At 40.7% G+C, this 18,076-nt stretch overlaps 2 protein-coding genes across 6 annotated transcripts in view; one reads left to right on the top strand and one right to left on the bottom strand.

The window, feature by feature from the left end:
• ERP44 (endoplasmic reticulum protein 44) overlaps positions 1 to 921 on the bottom strand; it is a 124,263-nt gene extending 123,342 nt beyond the window's left edge. Inside the window, exon 1 of the mRNA XM_031934117.1 lies at positions 671 to 921. Coding sequence (XP_031789977.1) covers positions 671 to 727 — 57 coding nt within the window. The 5' untranslated portion in view covers positions 728 to 921. The remainder of the gene's footprint in view (positions 1 to 670) is intronic.
• Positions 922 to 1,071: 150 nt separating this feature from the next.
• The window catches only part of INVS (inversin), a 234,441-nt gene continuing 217,436 nt past the window's right edge, over positions 1,072 to 18,076 (top strand). For 3 of the 5 annotated variants that reach the window (XM_023202710.2, XM_023202698.2, XM_023202696.2), the window contains exons 1-2: positions 1,072 to 1,303; positions 5,853 to 5,982. In XM_023202710.2, coding sequence (XP_023058478.1) covers positions 5,877 to 5,982 — 106 coding nt within the window. In that variant the 5' untranslated portion in view covers positions 1,072 to 1,303; positions 5,853 to 5,876. Of the gene's footprint in view, positions 1,304 to 5,852; positions 5,983 to 18,076 lie in introns of those variants that run through there. The other 2 variants (XM_023202717.2, XM_023202726.2) reach the window with 2 other exon arrangements.

The raw sequence follows: 18,076 nt of genomic DNA, 5'->3' as shown, positions 1-18,076 counted from the left end.
GTTAGGAATGAATGCATATTCAAATAAGGCACAATGAAGAAGAAATCTGCTTCGATGGGGAAATACGTTGCAACAAGATTTGAGGGAGACCTTGAGCTCAGACTGTCAGGTAACCACACCTTCCATCCTTCAAACTCTATTCTCCCAGTGGAATCCAAACCAGTCTCCAGTTCCGGGTTCCCAACCAATCGCATCAAGCCACAACAGAGGGCTCTGCCAACCTGGGCACCGCTTCAGGGATCTAGTGAGATTCACACAACTCTAGCACCTGTCGACCTCACACTCTTCCCAAATGGAGAGGGTAGGAAGGAACGCTAGGTCTATGCTTGGTCTTTTCCGATTCAAGCTACCACCAGGTCCACTAGCCGTCGAAACTGAAACCCCCAGACTTTGGGGAGAAGGGGAAGCTCCTACGCCGTGACCCTCCCACGTATCACTCCCTCAGGGCTAATTCTCCCGTTCTCCCCCGACCCTGGTTTCTCAGGCCTCGAGGACCCCGTGCCTGGAAGCCGACAGACGGATGGCGAGAGTGAAGGCAGCGGGGGAGGGTGCACTCCAAAACACTGAAGGAAAAAACGGGAAACCAGGGGCAGGGGTAGCAGTGTTCCCCCGGGAGAGGGCGGGAGGCCGTTCGTGAGTCTGTCGATGGGTCTGTCATTCCCTCACTCACCAGGAGCAGAAGGGAGCATCTGAGGTCGGGTAAGGATAGGAAGACGGCTGGATGCATGGTAACGCTGGGGTCCGCGGCAGGGACAGGCGCTGGCGGCTGGGACTGGGTTGGGTTGGGTTGGGTTAGGAAAGGGCTGGGCTCCAGGAGCCGGCGGCAGCGGAGGATTCTCCAGGCAGCGGCACCTCGTCCTCTCGACCCGGGCTCCAGCGGCGAACACCCGGGACAACTTCCAGAGAGGCCTCTCACACCCTGACTTCCGGGTCCTGCCCACCTCGGTGCACTCCGGGAAATGTAGTCCTGCGCTAGTCTCACCCCGCACGCCGTTGGTCATCTAGAACTTCCTTTCCCATTGGGCTCTCGGCCCAGGTCCACCGAGTCCTCTACGCGCGGGGGCCTGTGGGATAGAAGGGCTGAGGGCGGGTGTACGCAGTGCTTCAGAGGATGGGAACTACAGTTCCCAGAAGGGTGTGCGGCTGAAAGCCTCGGGTGGCCTTCTGAGGGGCTCCGCTAGCTTCAGCGCCGTGGGGTCTGACCTGGCTGGGTGTAGTGTCCCGGCCCGGCAGGAGGGGCGGCCCGGTCCGGGTCGCACCTCCTGGAGCCGCCCCCGGGACGTCAGTCCTGGAGGAGGCGAGGGTGAGTAGGAGGGGGCCTGGCTGGGGAGGCTCGGATCGATCGGTCTGCACCGCCTTGGCCTTTGCTGCAGACTCACGGCCTTTCTGGCCTAGGCTGTGGCCTGAGCCTCCATCATTGGCCTCCTCGCCCGCTACCTCTTCTTTCTGCTCTAATTCCTGCATTATAAAGTCAGAGCCACCACTCGGGGCCTCAGTTGAATGAGTCAATGACTTATCCCTAATTGTCTCTGAGGGATCCTGTAAGGAGTAGGTGTGGTAAGGGATGGGATAGCATGTCGTGAACTGGAAAACTGCGTGAGTGATTGCTGCTAAGGCGTGGATCGCTCCTCCAGTATAATTACGAAATTCTTTAGCAAAGCAGTCGAGGATCTTAACCTGGCCCCAGGTAGCTCTGCGGTTCTTCTGCAAACACCTGAGGTCCAGGAGCCCACGCGATCTCTTCTTAGTACCCAGGAGGCACACTGTGCTTTTGTGGTTCTCCCCACTCCCGCCTTTGCTCCAGCTTTCTTGCTGCCTGGAATGGCCTTACCTCGTTCTCTCTCTGGAATGCTATCTTAAATGTTACCATCTCTGAGAACTTCCCGACCAACCAACCCTTTAGTCCTAATCAGAATTACTGTTCCTATGAGTGTGACTGCAGTACCTCTAGTTTTGTACGGTTACAATTAGAACCTTTATTACACGGGCTTGTATAATTAGGCAAGGTTGATGACACCTTTGCATTTTATAGCACTTTAACAGAGTAGTTTTTATTTTTATCTATAAAAAATGATTTATTTTTTTTAAAGGAGCAAAAAATACATTTTTTCTTAAGGAAAAAAAAACCCTAGATAATGGCTTTCTCAGGGTGACAAAATTAGACAGTGGCAGAGCTAATACTCTTACCAAGGTTGCCTGACTCCTAGACTAGTGCTCCTATCTCTTGTCCACGCCCCTGACAGAGTCCAAAGAGTGTTGAAATGGGAAATTTTAAAAGAGCAGAGACTCATAAGTATGAACTCATTATTCAAGAAATTAAACTTTGATCCTGCTCACTTTTTGGACTTAGCACTCAGCCTGTGACCTTTCATCCAACAAACATCTACTGAGTACCTGTTATATACTTATTACTGTGCTAAGAATTATGAAGTAAAAAGTGTATATGTATATATACACACACACACACATATAAAAAACAGAGATCACATTTTTAGTGTGTTTTTCAAAGGATGTAAAGAAATTTTTCTGTGGTTCTGATGTACCTAAAACTCTGACCACTTAGAATGAAAAATGACAGGTCTTAAGAGTTTAGAACAGTGCCTAGCACATAGTTGTCACTCAGCTTGTTGAATGAACGAATGTGAATGTGGTCCACCCTTATTATTTTTTGCATTTTACAGAAACTCAGAAAGCTGACGTAGCCTGAGGACACACTGCTGATTATAAATACAACTGGGCCTAGAACCCAAGTGCAGTTACTCCCCTCCCATGTTTTCATCTCCACCTCTATTTTGTAGCTTCTCTCAATTACCCTTAATGTAATCCTGGATATGACAGTAGTTCTTCTGACATGACTGTTACACTCATACATGACTGAGGTGTCTCACAACACCCTCTTCCTTCATATTTTCTGCCAGTACCTTAACTCAAATGGTCAGCAAAATAAAGACAGAGAGAGCTGTCCTTTACTATAATTAAGAAAGTATTAATATGTTCTCTCAAGGGCAGAATTTGAACCTTGTCAATGACAGGACAAATACCAGCTCATCCATTATAAATTTATCTTGGAAAACTCCCAGATCCCCAGGAGTAACAGCCATTGGCGTGACCTGCTTTTTGGTGAAATCAGAAAAGCACTTGCATACCCTCATGGCAGCAATTAACTGGAACTGGTTAACAGCTGCTCCCTTTAGATAAGTAAATATGCTCGTGTTTACCATGATTCTGTGACTCCCTACGTTTCTAACAGTTGTTACCTCTCTGGTCCTTGTAGGCATTCAACTTTGGAACTTTGATAAAGCAGCTTTAGGGGTTTAGGAAGGATGTTTAAGATCACTGATGCAACTATTCCTGTTTCCTTCCCATCAGATATTTGAATTCTTGCTGCATTTTTGTCATAGTCCAGTCTCTGCTTTCTTAAACACTCCTGTGATAGGGATCTCACTATCTTCCTATGCAGTTGATACTTTTTTTTTTTTTTTTTTTGAGACAGGGTCTCCCTCTGTCACCCAGGCTGGAGTGCACTGGCACGATCTTGGCTCATGCAACCTCCATCCACCTCCCAGGTTCAAGCAATTCTCCCACGTCAGCCTCCTGAGTAGCTAGGATTACAGGTGTGTGCCACCACAGCCCAGCTAATTTTTGTATTTTTAGTAGGCATGGAGTTTCACCATATTGGTCAGGCTGGTTTCTCAAACTTCTGTCATATGTTTTTAAAAGGTTCTTACAAGCTCCATGAGACTACCAGTCAGAACAAAATTGTCCTTATTGAAATGTGATTCATGTTAGTGATATGATGTTCCAAGCAAGATCTTATGGTTAAGACCTCAATCTAGGTATATTTTCCTGGTGGACCAAGGAGAGAACAAATAAAAATTTCACTTTTTGTGGGAAAGAGGGAAAGAACTAGGTACCTTTTAATTTAGTACTTAGCCAGGTGTGATGGCACATGCCTGAAGTCCCAGCTATTCAGGTGGCTGAGGAGGGAGGATTTCTTAACTCAGGAGTTTCAGGCTGTACTGCGCTATGCCATTCGGGTGTCCACTTTAAGTCTGGCATCAATATGGTGATCTCCCAGGAGTGGAAGACCACCAGGATGCCTAAGAATGAGTGAACTGGTCCAGGTCAAAACTCCTATGCTGATCGTAGTGGGATTGCACCTGTGAATAGCCACTGCCCTCCAGCCTAGGTAACATAGCAAGATCCCATCTCTTTAAAAAAAATTTTTTAACTAATTTTTTTTTTTTTCAGATGGAGCCTTGCTCTGTTGCCCAGGCTGGAGTGCAGTGGTGCGATCTCGGCTCACTGCAGCCTCCATCTCCGAGGTCCAAGCAATTCCCCTGCCTCAGCCTCCTGAATAGCTGGGATTACAGGCACACACCACCACGCCCAGCTAATTTTTGTATTTTTAGTAGAGACGGGGTTTCGCCATGTTGGCCACACTGGTCTCAAACTCCTGACCTCGGGTGATCTGCCCACCTTAGCCTCCCAAAGTGCTGGGATTACAGGCGTGAGCCACCGCACCCGGCCTTAGCTAATTTTTACATTTTTTTCTGAGACAGGGTCTCAACCTGTCGCTGAGTCTGGAGTGCAATGGTGTGATCTCAGCTCACTGCAAACTCTGTTTCTCAGGTTCAAGCAAAACTCCCACCTCAGCCTCCCGATTAGCTAGGATTACAGTGTGTGCACCATGCTCTGCTGATTTTTAAAAACTTTTGGTAGGCAGGGCATGGTGATCTCATTCCTGTAATCCCAGCACTTTGGGATGTCAAGGTGGGCGAATCACTTGAGGTCAAGAGTTCGAGACCAGCCTGGCCAACATGGTGAAACCCCATCTCTACTAAAAAATACAAAAATTAGCCGGGTGTGGTGGCAGGTGCCTATAATCCCAGCTACTGAGGAGGCTGAGGCAGGAGAATTGCTTGAGCCCTGGAGGCCGAGGCTGCAATGAGCTGACATTGCACCACTGCACTCTAGCCTGGGTGACAGAACAAGACCCTGTCTCGAAAAGACTAGAGGGGAGGAAAGGGGAGGGGAGGGAAGGGGAGGCAAGGGGAGGGGTAATGAGGAAAGGGGACGGGATGGGATTTGTAGAAATGAGGTCTCACTATATTGCTCAGGCTGGTCTCAAACTCCTGGGCTCAAGAAATTCTCCTGTCTTGGCCTCACAAAGTGCTGGGATTACAGGCATGAGTCATCATGCCCAGCCCTAATTAATTTTTTTAAGTTTATTTAGTGCTTAAATCCAGTTAATTCTGACTTCACAATTAAGTTTATGTTATACTCTTTTTGTGGATCAGGCTCACTTTTATTCCCAATATCAATTCTAATGTTTAATATTATGTGGCATCATATTACTTGTATTAACTTAGATTATGTGGCATTATATTGCTTGTGTCACTGTAACCCTGAGCCCTGTGCCTAATGTTAATTATTGTCCTTGTTTTTTTCCTCAGATAGTTCCTAAGAAGAGTCCTAGAAGCACCTACCCTCTCATTTTATAGATGAGCAGATGAGCAACTTGTACAGAGATGACCTAATTTGCCACCTAATGCCAATTCTAGGACTAGTCGCTTTTTTTCTTTTGAGACAGGTCTCACTAAGATAGACAGCCTCACTATCTTGCCCAGGCTGGTCTCAAACTTCTGGCCTCAAGCAATCCTCCTGCGCTGGCCTCCCAAACAGCTAGTATTAAAGACATGTGCCACTACACCCAGCCAGGACTATAAATTTTTCTAATCCTAGTCAAATATTTCTAGTAAACCATATTTATAAAATATCCACTTGAAACTGATGAGACAGGTTTCAGAAATGTTTGCTCCCTGCGCTCATTGTCTAAATCATTGTTTCAGGTTGCTCCAGTTGCTAAGAAGACTATGAATAAGTCAGAGAACCTGCTGTTTGCTGGTTCCTCATTAGCATCACAAGTCCATGCTGCTGCCGTTAACGGAGATAAGGGTGCTCTACAGAGGCTCATCGCAGGTAAGCAGTCCTCTTAAGTACAGAAACTTTAAAAGCAACTGTTTGTCCTGAGGAAGTTTGTTAATGTTAGTTTTAATTTGCAGTGTTCTCATACATTTTAATGGAAATATGTTATTATATATATTTTCTTCCTACACATGAACAAGAAAGAAATTAAGTCCTAAAACTTAAAAATATGGGTTAGGATTAGGTGAAAAGTACTTTAGAAATTTCTATGTATTTAGCACTGAATCTAGATAGGTATTCTAAAGTACTAAGGGAACGAATTCATCTTTATGTTAACAGAGATCTAGAATGAGACAATGGATAATCTTTTAACATTTAACATATACCCAAAGTATTAAAGTTTAAAAATAATTTAATTTTTAATGATTTAAAATTGATTCAATGTTTCCCCTGTCATTTGTGTGTATAAATGATATATAGACAGGTCCAATGTAGGAGTTCTAGAGGAGAGAACAAAGAATGGTTAAGAATTTTCTAGAACTTTAGCTTCCTGCTAAAACAGAGCAAAGATCTGTCTTTCTATCATAAATCCAGATATTCACAAGTTGCAAATCCCAAAGAGACTACAATAAAAATATATTATTTGTAATCTTTATTCACACTAGTGTCTGGTGACATCATAATTGACAACTCGGGCTACAAAATAAAGTCCAAATTACTTGAACTTTCATACCTGTTCCTTCAGACTTTTTTACCCTACATTTGTAGTTTCTCCAGGAACTTCTGGTGTACTGTAACCTCTGGCTAAGCTAAAGATTACTTCTATTTCCCAATAAGCCATGAATTTTGTCTCATTTTCTCTATATGTTCTGTTCCCCTACCTCTTTTCTATCTGCCACTCTGTTACCTTCTTCTGTGCTAAACAAACTTCTACTCATCTTTAAAGACAAAACTATTTTATCACATGCTCTGTGAAGATTTCTCTTCCTCTGCTTGTCCTTGCTTTACCTCAGCTATCTAAATTCACTGGAACTTGACATTTTCCACCACGTCCAAATCACTCAAACATTCTACCATTCAACTAAAACTCTTTTATTTTCAGCTCACTTGCTGATGACAAACAACAGTTTTCCATGCTCACTGAGACCTCCAATCCACTAGCTTCTCTAGTTTTGACCATCAGTTTTCCTTCTGCCTTTTCCTTCCTCACTACACAGCCTTGATTCTATGTCTGTTATTAAAATCCTTCTCTTGGAAAAATTGCCTTTTTTTTTTTTTTTGCCTTCTGTTGTACTTGACTGTTGCAATCCCAACTCTGGATGTACCAAACCTATCTTGCTAAGAGCAGTTGAATCCAGCTGAAAGACTGATAGCACCCCAAATTCATGATTACCCACTTCAAATAGGTACTCAGCACTTACTGCTTATCATACCACATTTTTTCCATAATGAATGTTTCATACCTCTCACTCTACCAAATCCTCTGACTGCCAGTTCCACCTCCTTTCATTCTCTTTAATGCACTAGGCTTACTAGAGGAAATGAAGACATTAAGTAGGAACTCTGTCGTCTTTCAGCACGATATCTACAAATTACCTCCATCTGTACCCATCTTCTCTCTTCATCTTACTATTAAAACAGAGCAAAGATCCGTCTTTCTGTTAAAGGCCAGTTCTTCCACACCTGCTGTGTATTCCATCCCTTCCTGTCTTCTCAGGGACATTGCTTCTTTTTTTCTTTTTTTCTCCCTCTGACTACTATATCTTCAACCTTTCTTCTATGCTAAATTATTTCCATCAACACTTAAATGTGCTTAATTGTTTCCATTATTTAAAAATCCCATCTCTATTTCTTCATCTCTCTCTAGGTATTGCCATTCTCAACTTTCCCTCATGACTGCATTAGTGCACAGGCTAAACTGATACAACCATGACTTAAATAAGATAGAAGTATATTTCATTTTCATAATATTGCAATCCCAACTCTGGATGGACCAAATCTGTCTTCCTGGCAACTACTAAGCAGTTGAACCCAGCTGTGTAATAGTACGCAGCTATGTGGGCAGTCTAGGTTAGAGAGATATCTCCATTTTACAAAACCATCAGGTATGCTGCTGGGCCTTGGCTCTTCCATTCTCAACATGATGCTTCTATTTCTGGGTCAAAGGCAGATATGTTCATTATAGTGATAGCCCAGTCAGCAGAAAGGGGAAAGAGAGAGCACAGGGAAAGCAATTTGTCATTAAGGAGGTAGACTAGACTTAGACCACAAAGCCACACCTAGAACAAAAGAAGCTGAAAAAAAAAAAGTGCCCTGGATGGTATCATCCTCAGCTAAAACTCACGGTGCTCAATTTCTTTTTTTTTTTTTTTTATTATACTTTAAGTTCTAGGGTACATGTGCACACGTGCAGGTTTGTTATATATGTATACATGTGCCATGTTGGTGTGCTGCACCCATCAACTCGTCAGCACCCATCAACTCGTCATTTACATCAGGTATAACTCTCAGTGCCATCCCTCCTCCCTTCCCCCTCCTCACAATAGGCCCTGGTGTGTGATGTTCCCCTTCCCGTGTCCAAGTGATCTCATTGTTCAATTCCCACCTATGAGTGAGAACATACGGTGTTTGGTTTTCTGGTCTTGCGATAGTTTGCTGAGAATGATGGTTTCCAGCTGCATCCATGTCCCTACAAAGGACACGAACTCATCCTTTTTTATGGCTACATAGTATTCCATGGTGTATATGTGCCACATTTTCGTAATCCAGTCTGTCACTGATGGACATTTAGGTTGATTCCAAGTCTTTGCTATTGTGAATAGTGCCGCAATAAACATACGTGTGCATGTGTCTTTATAGCAGCATGATTTATAATCCTTTGGGTATATACCCAGTAATGGGATGGCTGGGTCACATGGTATTTCTAGTTCTAGATCCTTGAGGAATTGCCACACTGTTTTCCACAATGGTTGAACTAGTTTACAGTCCCATCAACAGTGTAAAAGTGTTCCTATTTCTCCACATCCTCTCCAGCACCTGTTGTTTCCTGACTTTTTAATGATTGCCATTCTAACTGGTGTGAGATGGTATCTCATTGTGGTTTTGATTTGCATTTCTCTGATGGCCAGTGATGATGAGTATTTTTTCATGTGTCTGTTGGCTGTATGGATGTCTTCTTTTGAGAAATGTCTGTTCATATCCTTTGCCCACTTTGTGATGGGGTTGTTTGTTTTTTTTCTTGTAAATTTGTTTGAGTTCTTTGTAGGTTCTGGATATTAGTCCTTTGTCAGATGAGTAGATTGCAAAAATTTTTTCCCACAGTGCTCAATTTCTAAAAAGAAGAATGAAAGAATGAATGGGGGGCAAATATTGCTATCTGTCACCAAAACCAAGATTCTTGGGCCACCTGTACCCATTGTCCCCACTTACGTACCTTAATTCACTCTTTTATTAAAACAAAATATACTTTCTTATTTTGAATTATACATATAGAGAAGTGCATGCAACTTATATGTACAATTTAACAAACAGACATAAAGCAAACACCCACTTAAACCACCTAGGTTAAGGAACAGCACATTGTCAGTAACCCCAGAACCCCTAATGCATCCTTCTCTCCCCGCTAGGGTAATAGGCTATCTTGACTTTTATAGTAATCATTACATTGTGGTTTTACCACCTACATATACATCCCTTAAACACTTTAGTTAATTTTGCCATTTTTGACTTTTTGCTAAATGTTCCATGTTCACTTGAACTAAAAAAATGTATGTATATTACACTTTTGTCATTTTCCTGCTCAAAACTCTTTCATTGTTCCCATTATACTTGGAATAAGATGTAACAGATTACTTGTATCTCTTTACCTGTCCATCCTCATGTTTTACCACTCCCTTACAAGAAAAACTTGCCTTCTTTCAGTATCTCACACCTGCCAAGCCCTTTTTCATCTCAGGGCTTTCGCCTAAATGCTGTTCTCCCCATTGTCTGTCTGAATAACTCTTAGTCATCCTTGAGGTTTCAGTTTTAAGGTCACTTCTTTAAAAAGGCCCTCGAACCATCCAATCTCAATGAAATCTGTTCATTGTATTCCCTCTTGGCCCTCTGTAGTTTTTCTTCATAGAATTTGTTTTAGATTATCACTGTATATTTATGTGTATGACTATTTTAACATCTCTCTCCTCCATAAGCTAGTGGCCTTCATGAAAGTAGACTGGGTCTGTTTAATTCATCACTAAATCCACAAAATCCAGCACAGTACTTGGCACATAGTAAGCACATAAGAAATACATTTGTTGAAGGAATGAATAAATATTATAATCATTCTTTAAGTATCTTTTCTCCCAAGTAGTCTATAATCATCTTGAGGGCCAGGACTAAAAATGAATTAAGTTGAATGAAATTGAATTGAGGAGCAGGTTGAGACTAAATTCCATGAGAAAAAAAAATTTTAAGTCAGTATGTATCAAGAAAAAGTACCATGTAAAATGAATTCTTTATTGCTTTAATTAAAAATATAACCTTCAAAGAAAAAAAGTGCAGTATGTTATAAATTAAAAACACTTGTATTTTTATGGCTCAGTCATACAGATTAATATGTTATTATTAAAACTTGAAGCCTTGAAAATCCCCAAAGAGAAAATCCTTAAAAACCAAAAAGTAATCATGATGTGAAGCCAGTATATAGCTAATAAACTTATTTATAAATTGTTTTTCTGTTTTCTATCATCTTGTCTGAGGAACTTCTTATTAATTACTGACTGAGGGTGCCACTCCTCATCTTTTAAGAATTGTGCCATTATGTTTTCTGTGCACCTTTGCTCTGTAGTATTTTCCAGCATTTATATATTTGTACAAAAATAACGTTTCATCTTAAATTTCAATGTAATTTTTTTCTATGCCTATGAATGCCAGGTCATAATTTAAATGTATTTTAAACATCTTTTTATGTATCACATATTTGATGATCTCTAAATATATGCTATTTCTCTTTTCTAAACTAGTGACATAGTACTACAGATTAATTTTTTTCTTGCATCTTTGTTCACCAACTGCTCAGTGAATTCATTCACTTTAGCATTTTCTGTTTTCCCCTCTCTGTTTCCATGGAGAAGTATGTCAGTGATGTGTTTGACTCCATGGAAACAGATGAGTGTCTCTTTCTACATACACAACTAATTAAATCGAACACTTTCTGTGCTGCCTATTGTCCTGGAGGAGGACTGAAGAGGCCTTCTCTGAATGAAACATCATTTCAGTAGCAATTCTTAGTGTTTAACCTAATACAGTGGATTAATGTTTTACCATAACTCACCGCTTCCTAGATTCAGATGTATTAGGGCTTTACTTCTGAGCCTGAAAAGCATAAACATACATAGTAAAATCTTTATATGCTATGGTTATCATTTATAGATATTTAACTTTTTCTCTTAACACCGAACGCAAATAATTTGAATGAATACCAGAAATGTAATTGAGAATAGAATTTAGTAGATTCATTTTAGTACTATCCAATGTCGTATTGGTAGAAAAAGGTATGGATTTTAGAGTCAGATAAACCTGAGTTTTAAATTCTAACTGTTATTTATTAGTAGTATTATCTTGGCTAAGCCACTTAATTTTTTTTATTTTTTATTTTTGTTTTATTTATTTATTTATTTATTTTTTGAGACGGAGTCTGGCTCTGTCCCCCGGGCTGGAGTGCAGTGGCGCCATCTCGGCTCATTGCAAGCTCCGCCTCCCGGGTTCACGCCGTTCTCCTGCCTCAGCCTCCCAAGTAGCTGGGACTACAGGCACCCGCCACCACGCCTGGCTAATTTTTTGTATTTTTAGTAGAAATGAGGTTTCACTGTGTTAGCCAGGATGGTCTCAATCCCCTGATCTCGTGATCTGCCCTCCTCAGCCTCCCAAAGTGCTGGGATTACAGGCGTGAACTACCGCGCCCGGCCAGCCATTTAATTTTTAAGCCTCAGTTTCCTCATCAATAAACTATAGATTACAATATTTCACTTGTGTGAGAATTAAATGAAATAATGACAGTAAAATATCTAGCATGATACTTGACACATAGTAGACAGTAAGTTAATGTCCTATTACTGTTATTATTACATCAGCTTAGACTAAAATAATCAAGTTTTTTATAGCTTCAGAAATGTCTCAAGATGAAAGAGCACTAAATGCAACAAAGATTAATATTGTGGACTTTTGTGAAAACTAAACAAAATAATTAGTAAATATGCACGGTGTGTAATGATCAATGTTGTCATTGCTGCCAATAATATTTGAGGTTGTGTGCAGTGGTATCGTGACCAGGAAGCACCATTCTGATTCTACTACAACTTCTATTTCACTGTCCGTGTTCTGAGCAAGCATAATCTCTCTAAATCATTTCCTCTACTTGTTTATTTATTTATTTATTTATTTTGAGTCGGAGTTTCACTCTTGTTGCCCAGGCTGGAGTACAATGGCACAATCTTGGCTCACCACAACCTCCGCCTCCCTGGTTCAAGCAATTCTCCTGCCTAAGCCTCCCAAGTAGCTGGGATTACAGGCATGTGCCACCACGTCCGGCTAATTTGTTGTAATTTTAGTAGAGATGGGGTTTCTCTATGTTGGTCAGGCTGGTCTCAAACTCCCGACCTCAGGTGATCCGCCCACTTCGGCCTCCCAAAGTGCTGGGATTACAGGGGTGAGCCACCTTGCCTGGCCTCCTCTACTTGTTTTTAACATCTTCTGACACAGTATTTAGATATGGAAGTGAGCCTCATAAATGACAGAGTAGAGGTACTATTTCAGGTTACTTCTCCCTCAATCGCTACCTTAAATGTTAGGGTCATTAAATGTTTTTAAAATGCTTGCATACATGCAAATATGTTTATAAATATATTTACACGTTTATGCATCCATACTAATAATAGTAATAAAATTAGCTAACATTTATAAAGTTATGTTTTATGTGCCAGCCGCTGTATTGTTTGGCAACTCATTAACTTAACAGTGAAGTAATATGAAGAGTTTGGGGTATTCGTATTACCCTCATTTTTAAATAAGGAAATTGAGATGCAGAGAGGTTAAGTAACTTGTCTAAGAAGTAGCAGAACTGAGATTGAAGCCAAGAAGTCTGATTCCAGAGTCCATTCTTTTTTTTTTTTTTTTTTTTTTTGAGACGGAGTCTGGCTCTGTCGCTCAGGCTGGAGTGCAGTGGCGCAATCTTGGCTCACTGCAAGCTCTGCTTCCCGGTTTCACGCCATTCTCCTGCCTCAGCCTCCCGAGTAGCTGGGACTACAGGTGCCCACCATCTCGCCCGGCTAATTTTTTGTATTTTTTAGTAGAGACGGGGTTTCACCGTGTAGGCCAGGGTGGTCTCGATCTCCTGACCTGGTGATCCACCCGTCTCAGCCTCCTAAAGTGCTGGGATTACAGGCTTGAGCCACCGCGCCCGGCCAAGTCCATTCTTTTAACTGCTAAATTATGGGACCTCAATGTATGGGGAGATTTTTTTTGTACACAAGTGCACTTTTCTATGTATAAATAGGAATGAGAAAGATAAGAAAGAACCGATTAGGTCTGAACCTTGAATGATTAAATGAATGATTATCTAGATGGGATTTTTCTTAACATTTTTGTGCTGTAGGCCCTTCTGGCAATCTGGTAAGCTTCTGGACTCCTCAGAAAAAAAATATTTTTAAGAGCTGAAATGCAATATAGAGAATTACAATGGAAACCAGTTATATTAAAATATGAATTGTTTTAAAATTGAGACATAGCAATATTCTGCCATAATTTTTTATGAACATGTTAAATAACAAGGTATAGGGGCAAGTCTTACAGCTATGATAATTTTGAAATAGCAGTGAGTGAAAATGATATTTTAAGATACCTGCACAGATTATAAGTTACAGAAATATTTTATAAAATCTCAAGTCCTCTCAAAATACAATATGTCTCATGTTATTATTATTCTCATTTTGCATGGTAGGACACTGAGACTCAGAAGTTGAGAAATGTAGTTACACAGTTAATAACTGGCAAAGTTGAGCATCAAACCAAGTTATTTGATGATGAATCCTATGTTCTTTCCATTGTTCCCATGTTGTCACTCTATAACAATAAGCAAATATTTTTTAATGACAGAAAAATGCTTTCCCAAGATTATAACAGTATCAAAATATATAAAGTAAGAAGTGGGTGAAATCAGATGAAATAAATATGTCTTGGATGCCATGCAAATATAACATTTTAGAACAAGCAAATAAGACATAAATAGAGACTGCTCTTGTTACTTGTATTGGGCATTGTGTTGCTGTAGCTATTGTGCAGACTAGCACAACTATAACTGCAAGTGACAGTCATTTCCTCTAACTGCTAGAGTTGGCACTCTGGTTTCTGCACATACCAGCCCATTAACCATACGTACTCTTATGCTTCAACAAGGCTTGAAATAACTGAATGCGGTAGAGCAGTGGCTTTCCAGTCGTGCTTCCAGCTCAGCTTTCTGGACTGTGTTGAGACAGAGCACATGCAGAATGCCAGCCCCAGTTGAGCAGGAACCAACTGGTCATGGATTAGAGGCCATCTCCACAGTTGCCAGAATAATTAGCACAACACAGCACAGTAGCCAGCTGCTTTCTATATTAACTGTTCCTGACAGGAATGCAAATTTAAATGCACTGCCATCCAGTCAATATTAGTTTACATTATAAGCTCTACGTTTCTGTAACATGTTACAATTACCAAATATTTCCAAACAATACATTCTTTTATTGGATCATCAAACAAGTTACGGTGTAGATTGGACAAGTATTAGCTGAATGTTATAAGTGGGGAAACTAAGGAAGAGAGTAGGGTGGATAGATAAAGGCACAGACCTCGCTCAGTTACTGGTCAGGAAGCCCAGAACCTAATGGTACCCTCATTATTCAGAAACTAGCCATGAAGCCACTGTCCCCCTAGAGCTACTCAAGACAGGACCTAAGTGGGGTTGAATGCTGCTTTTTCTAATCATTTAGGGGATATATACTTTCTTTTTTTTTTTTTTTTTGAGACAGAGTCTCACTCTGTCACCCAGGCTGGAGTGCAGCAGTGCGATCTCAGCTCACTGAAACCTCTGCCTTCTGGGTTCAAGTGATTCTCCTGCCTCAGCCTCCCGAGTACCTGGGACTACAGGTACATGCCACCATGCTCAGCTAATTTTTGTATTTTAGTAGAGACAGGTTTTTGCCATGTTCCCCAGACTGGTCTCGAACTCCTGACCTCAGGTGACCCACCCACCTCAGCTTCCCAAAGTGCTGGGATTACAGGCATGAGCCACCACGCCCAGCCAGGGGATATATACTTTCAATTTCCTCAAATCGACAAATTTTGCCGACAAATATAGGCACAAAATATTGGATTGTGGTGACATAACCCAATAACATCTCTTCTGGGAAATACATATACCGGTTACACAGAAACAATGTATGTCAGGGAACAAAGAGAAGGCTTGAAGTTTCCCTGTGTCTTACATAAGACTTAGGAAGAGGATAGGATTGGCCTAAAGTTCTGTGTCCTAGAAGGTGCGTTACGTATTAACCCCATGATGCTGACTCTACTTTGGCCCTGAGGAGCCTAATCAGTTAGGACAGGGGTGTTCAAGCTTTTGGCTCCCCTGGGTTTTGCAAGAAGAATTGTCTTGGGCTACACATAAAATACACTAACACTAACAATAGCTGATGAGCTAAAAAAAAAAAAAAAAATCGCAAAAAAAAATCTCATAATGTTTTAAGAAAAATTATGAATTTGTGTTGTGCAGCATTAAAAGCTTTCCTGGGCCACATGTAGGCCACAGGCCACGGGTTGGACAAGCTTGAATTAGGATTATCCCAGAATGTGAGATGGCCTCCGTTTCTCAGCACTTACTCTTGTGACCATAGTTCCTAATCTTCTCCCTTACTAAAGCTTCTAAGGAGGAATGTCTCTCTAGGCAGAAAGTGTAAATAAATTACTGTTATCTTACTAATACTAGCTACTACTATCTCTGCTTAACCTAACAAGATGCCAGTAGAGACTGTCCTTTAATCATGAAAGACAACTAGAGACTAGTCTTATTATGGCATATTCTCTGTAAGGATCACTTCGACTCCGGAAGGACTCAAACTGATAAAAGGAACGTGTTCTTCTTGTACTACATTTTAGTTCTGTTAATGAGTTTCAGTTTAAATAAATCTTTTTCTATAAATACAGTGATAGAATCTTTGGAAGCTTCTAGATTAGATATTGGAGGCTCTAGTACAAAGAATGTACTATTGTACCACATAGAGCCTTGTGCATAAGGGCTTCTGTTATCAGATGTGTTGAATCCAATGCAAAATTTGCCTCCATCTTCAAAAAATGTTCTGAAAAAGAATACCTGCCTCCTCTAGGAGTTATACATAACCTGAAAACATCTGTAAGGTTCTTTCAAATTTCCAGAGCAATGACCTTTCTTGCTTTTTACCAGTATACATGGAAGCATGGATTAGTGAAGTAAATTGCTGAGAAGCTAGGAAGTCTTTCTGGGTCCCAGCATGTCCAAGATTAAAATATATGTTGAAGTATTTCAAACTAAAAACAGTAGCTTAGTTGCATGCCCAAAACAACCCAGGCATTTATCTGGTTTTTTGTTTTTGTTTTTGTTTTTTAGTTTTAATTGATACATACTGTTTGTATGTGTTTATGGGGGTGGAATGTGATGTTATAATATATGTATACATTGTGTAATGACCAAATGATGGTATTTAGCATATGCATTAACTCAGACATTTACCATTTCTCTGTGGTGAGAGCATTCAAAATTCTAGCTATTTTAAAATATGCAATACAGTATTGTTAACTATAGTCACCCTACTGTGCAGTAGAACACCAAAATTTATTCCTTATATCTAACTGTACCCATTGACATTTCTAGCATTTATATTTTCCAAAGAAAACATTTTATTTTGTCAACTCACTTCCTCCATTAGCACAGTTCAGGCCAAGATACCTTAGAAGTAACTGGCTTCCCTCTTGTTCAACCCGGATGTAATTACCCTCAGCTAGTAAGAGATGAATACTTGACGATTATCTGTAACAAAAGTAGCAACATTTTTTTCACTTACCATACATGGCTGGAGCCATGGCATCTTTTGTAGTTATTGTTTTTAACTAAAATTTATTAAGGTATATAATACAGTAAATTTCACCCTTGTTCATATACAGTTATTTAATTTTGACAAATAAATAATCATGTCATCACCATGACCATCAATATATAGAACAGTTTTATCATGCCCCAAAATGTTAGAACTGTGTCCTTTTATAGCCAGTTTCTCCCCACATTCCACATATTCCAGTCCCTGGTAACCACTGGTCTGTTTTCTGTCTCTATAGTTTTAACTTTTCCATAATCCCATGCCAATGTGTCACATGATATATATACCGTTTGAGGCAGATTTCATTCTTCCTTTTTTTTTTTTTTTTTTTTTAAGACAGAGTCTCACTTTGTCTCCCAGGCAGTGGTACAATCATGGCTCACTGCAGCCTCAACCTCCCAGGCTCAAGTGATCCTCCCAACTCAGCCTCCTGAGTAGCTGGGACTACAGACATGTTCCACCACGCCCAGCTAAGAGTGTTTGTGTGTGTGTGTGTGTGTGTGTATGCGCGCGCACGTGTGTGTGTTTTGTAGAGATGGGGTTTTGCCATGTTGCCCAGGCTGGTCTCAAACTCCAGACTTCAAGGGATCCTCCTTGCTCAGCCTCCCAAAGTGCTGGGATTATGGGTGTGAGCCCCTGTGCCTGGTGAAGTGGATTTCTTTCACTTGACATAAGGCATTTGAGAATTTTCCATGTTGTTGAGTGGATCAGTGGTTCATTCCTTTTTATTAGTGAGCTATATTCCATTGTATGGATATACTGCAGATTATTTTCTCATTTTCCAGTTGAAGGACAATTGGGATGTTTCCAGTGTTTAGCAATTATGAATAAAGCTGCTGTAAATATTCACATACAAGTTTTTATATGAACTTAAACTTTCATGCTTTTATTTCTCCTGAGTAAACACTTAGGTGAAAAGTTATTTGTCCATACTTATTATGCTACAGTTTTAATAGTAGCTATACCATTTTGCATTTCTACCAACAATGGCTGAGAGTTCT

This window comes from Piliocolobus tephrosceles, chromosome 14 (genome assembly GCF_002776525.5).
Source record: "Piliocolobus tephrosceles isolate RC106 chromosome 14, ASM277652v3, whole genome shotgun sequence".
In the NCBI taxonomy this organism is placed as follows: domain Eukaryota; kingdom Metazoa; phylum Chordata; class Mammalia; order Primates; family Cercopithecidae; genus Piliocolobus; species Piliocolobus tephrosceles.
This window is presented reverse-complemented; position numbering and strand designations above follow the sequence as displayed.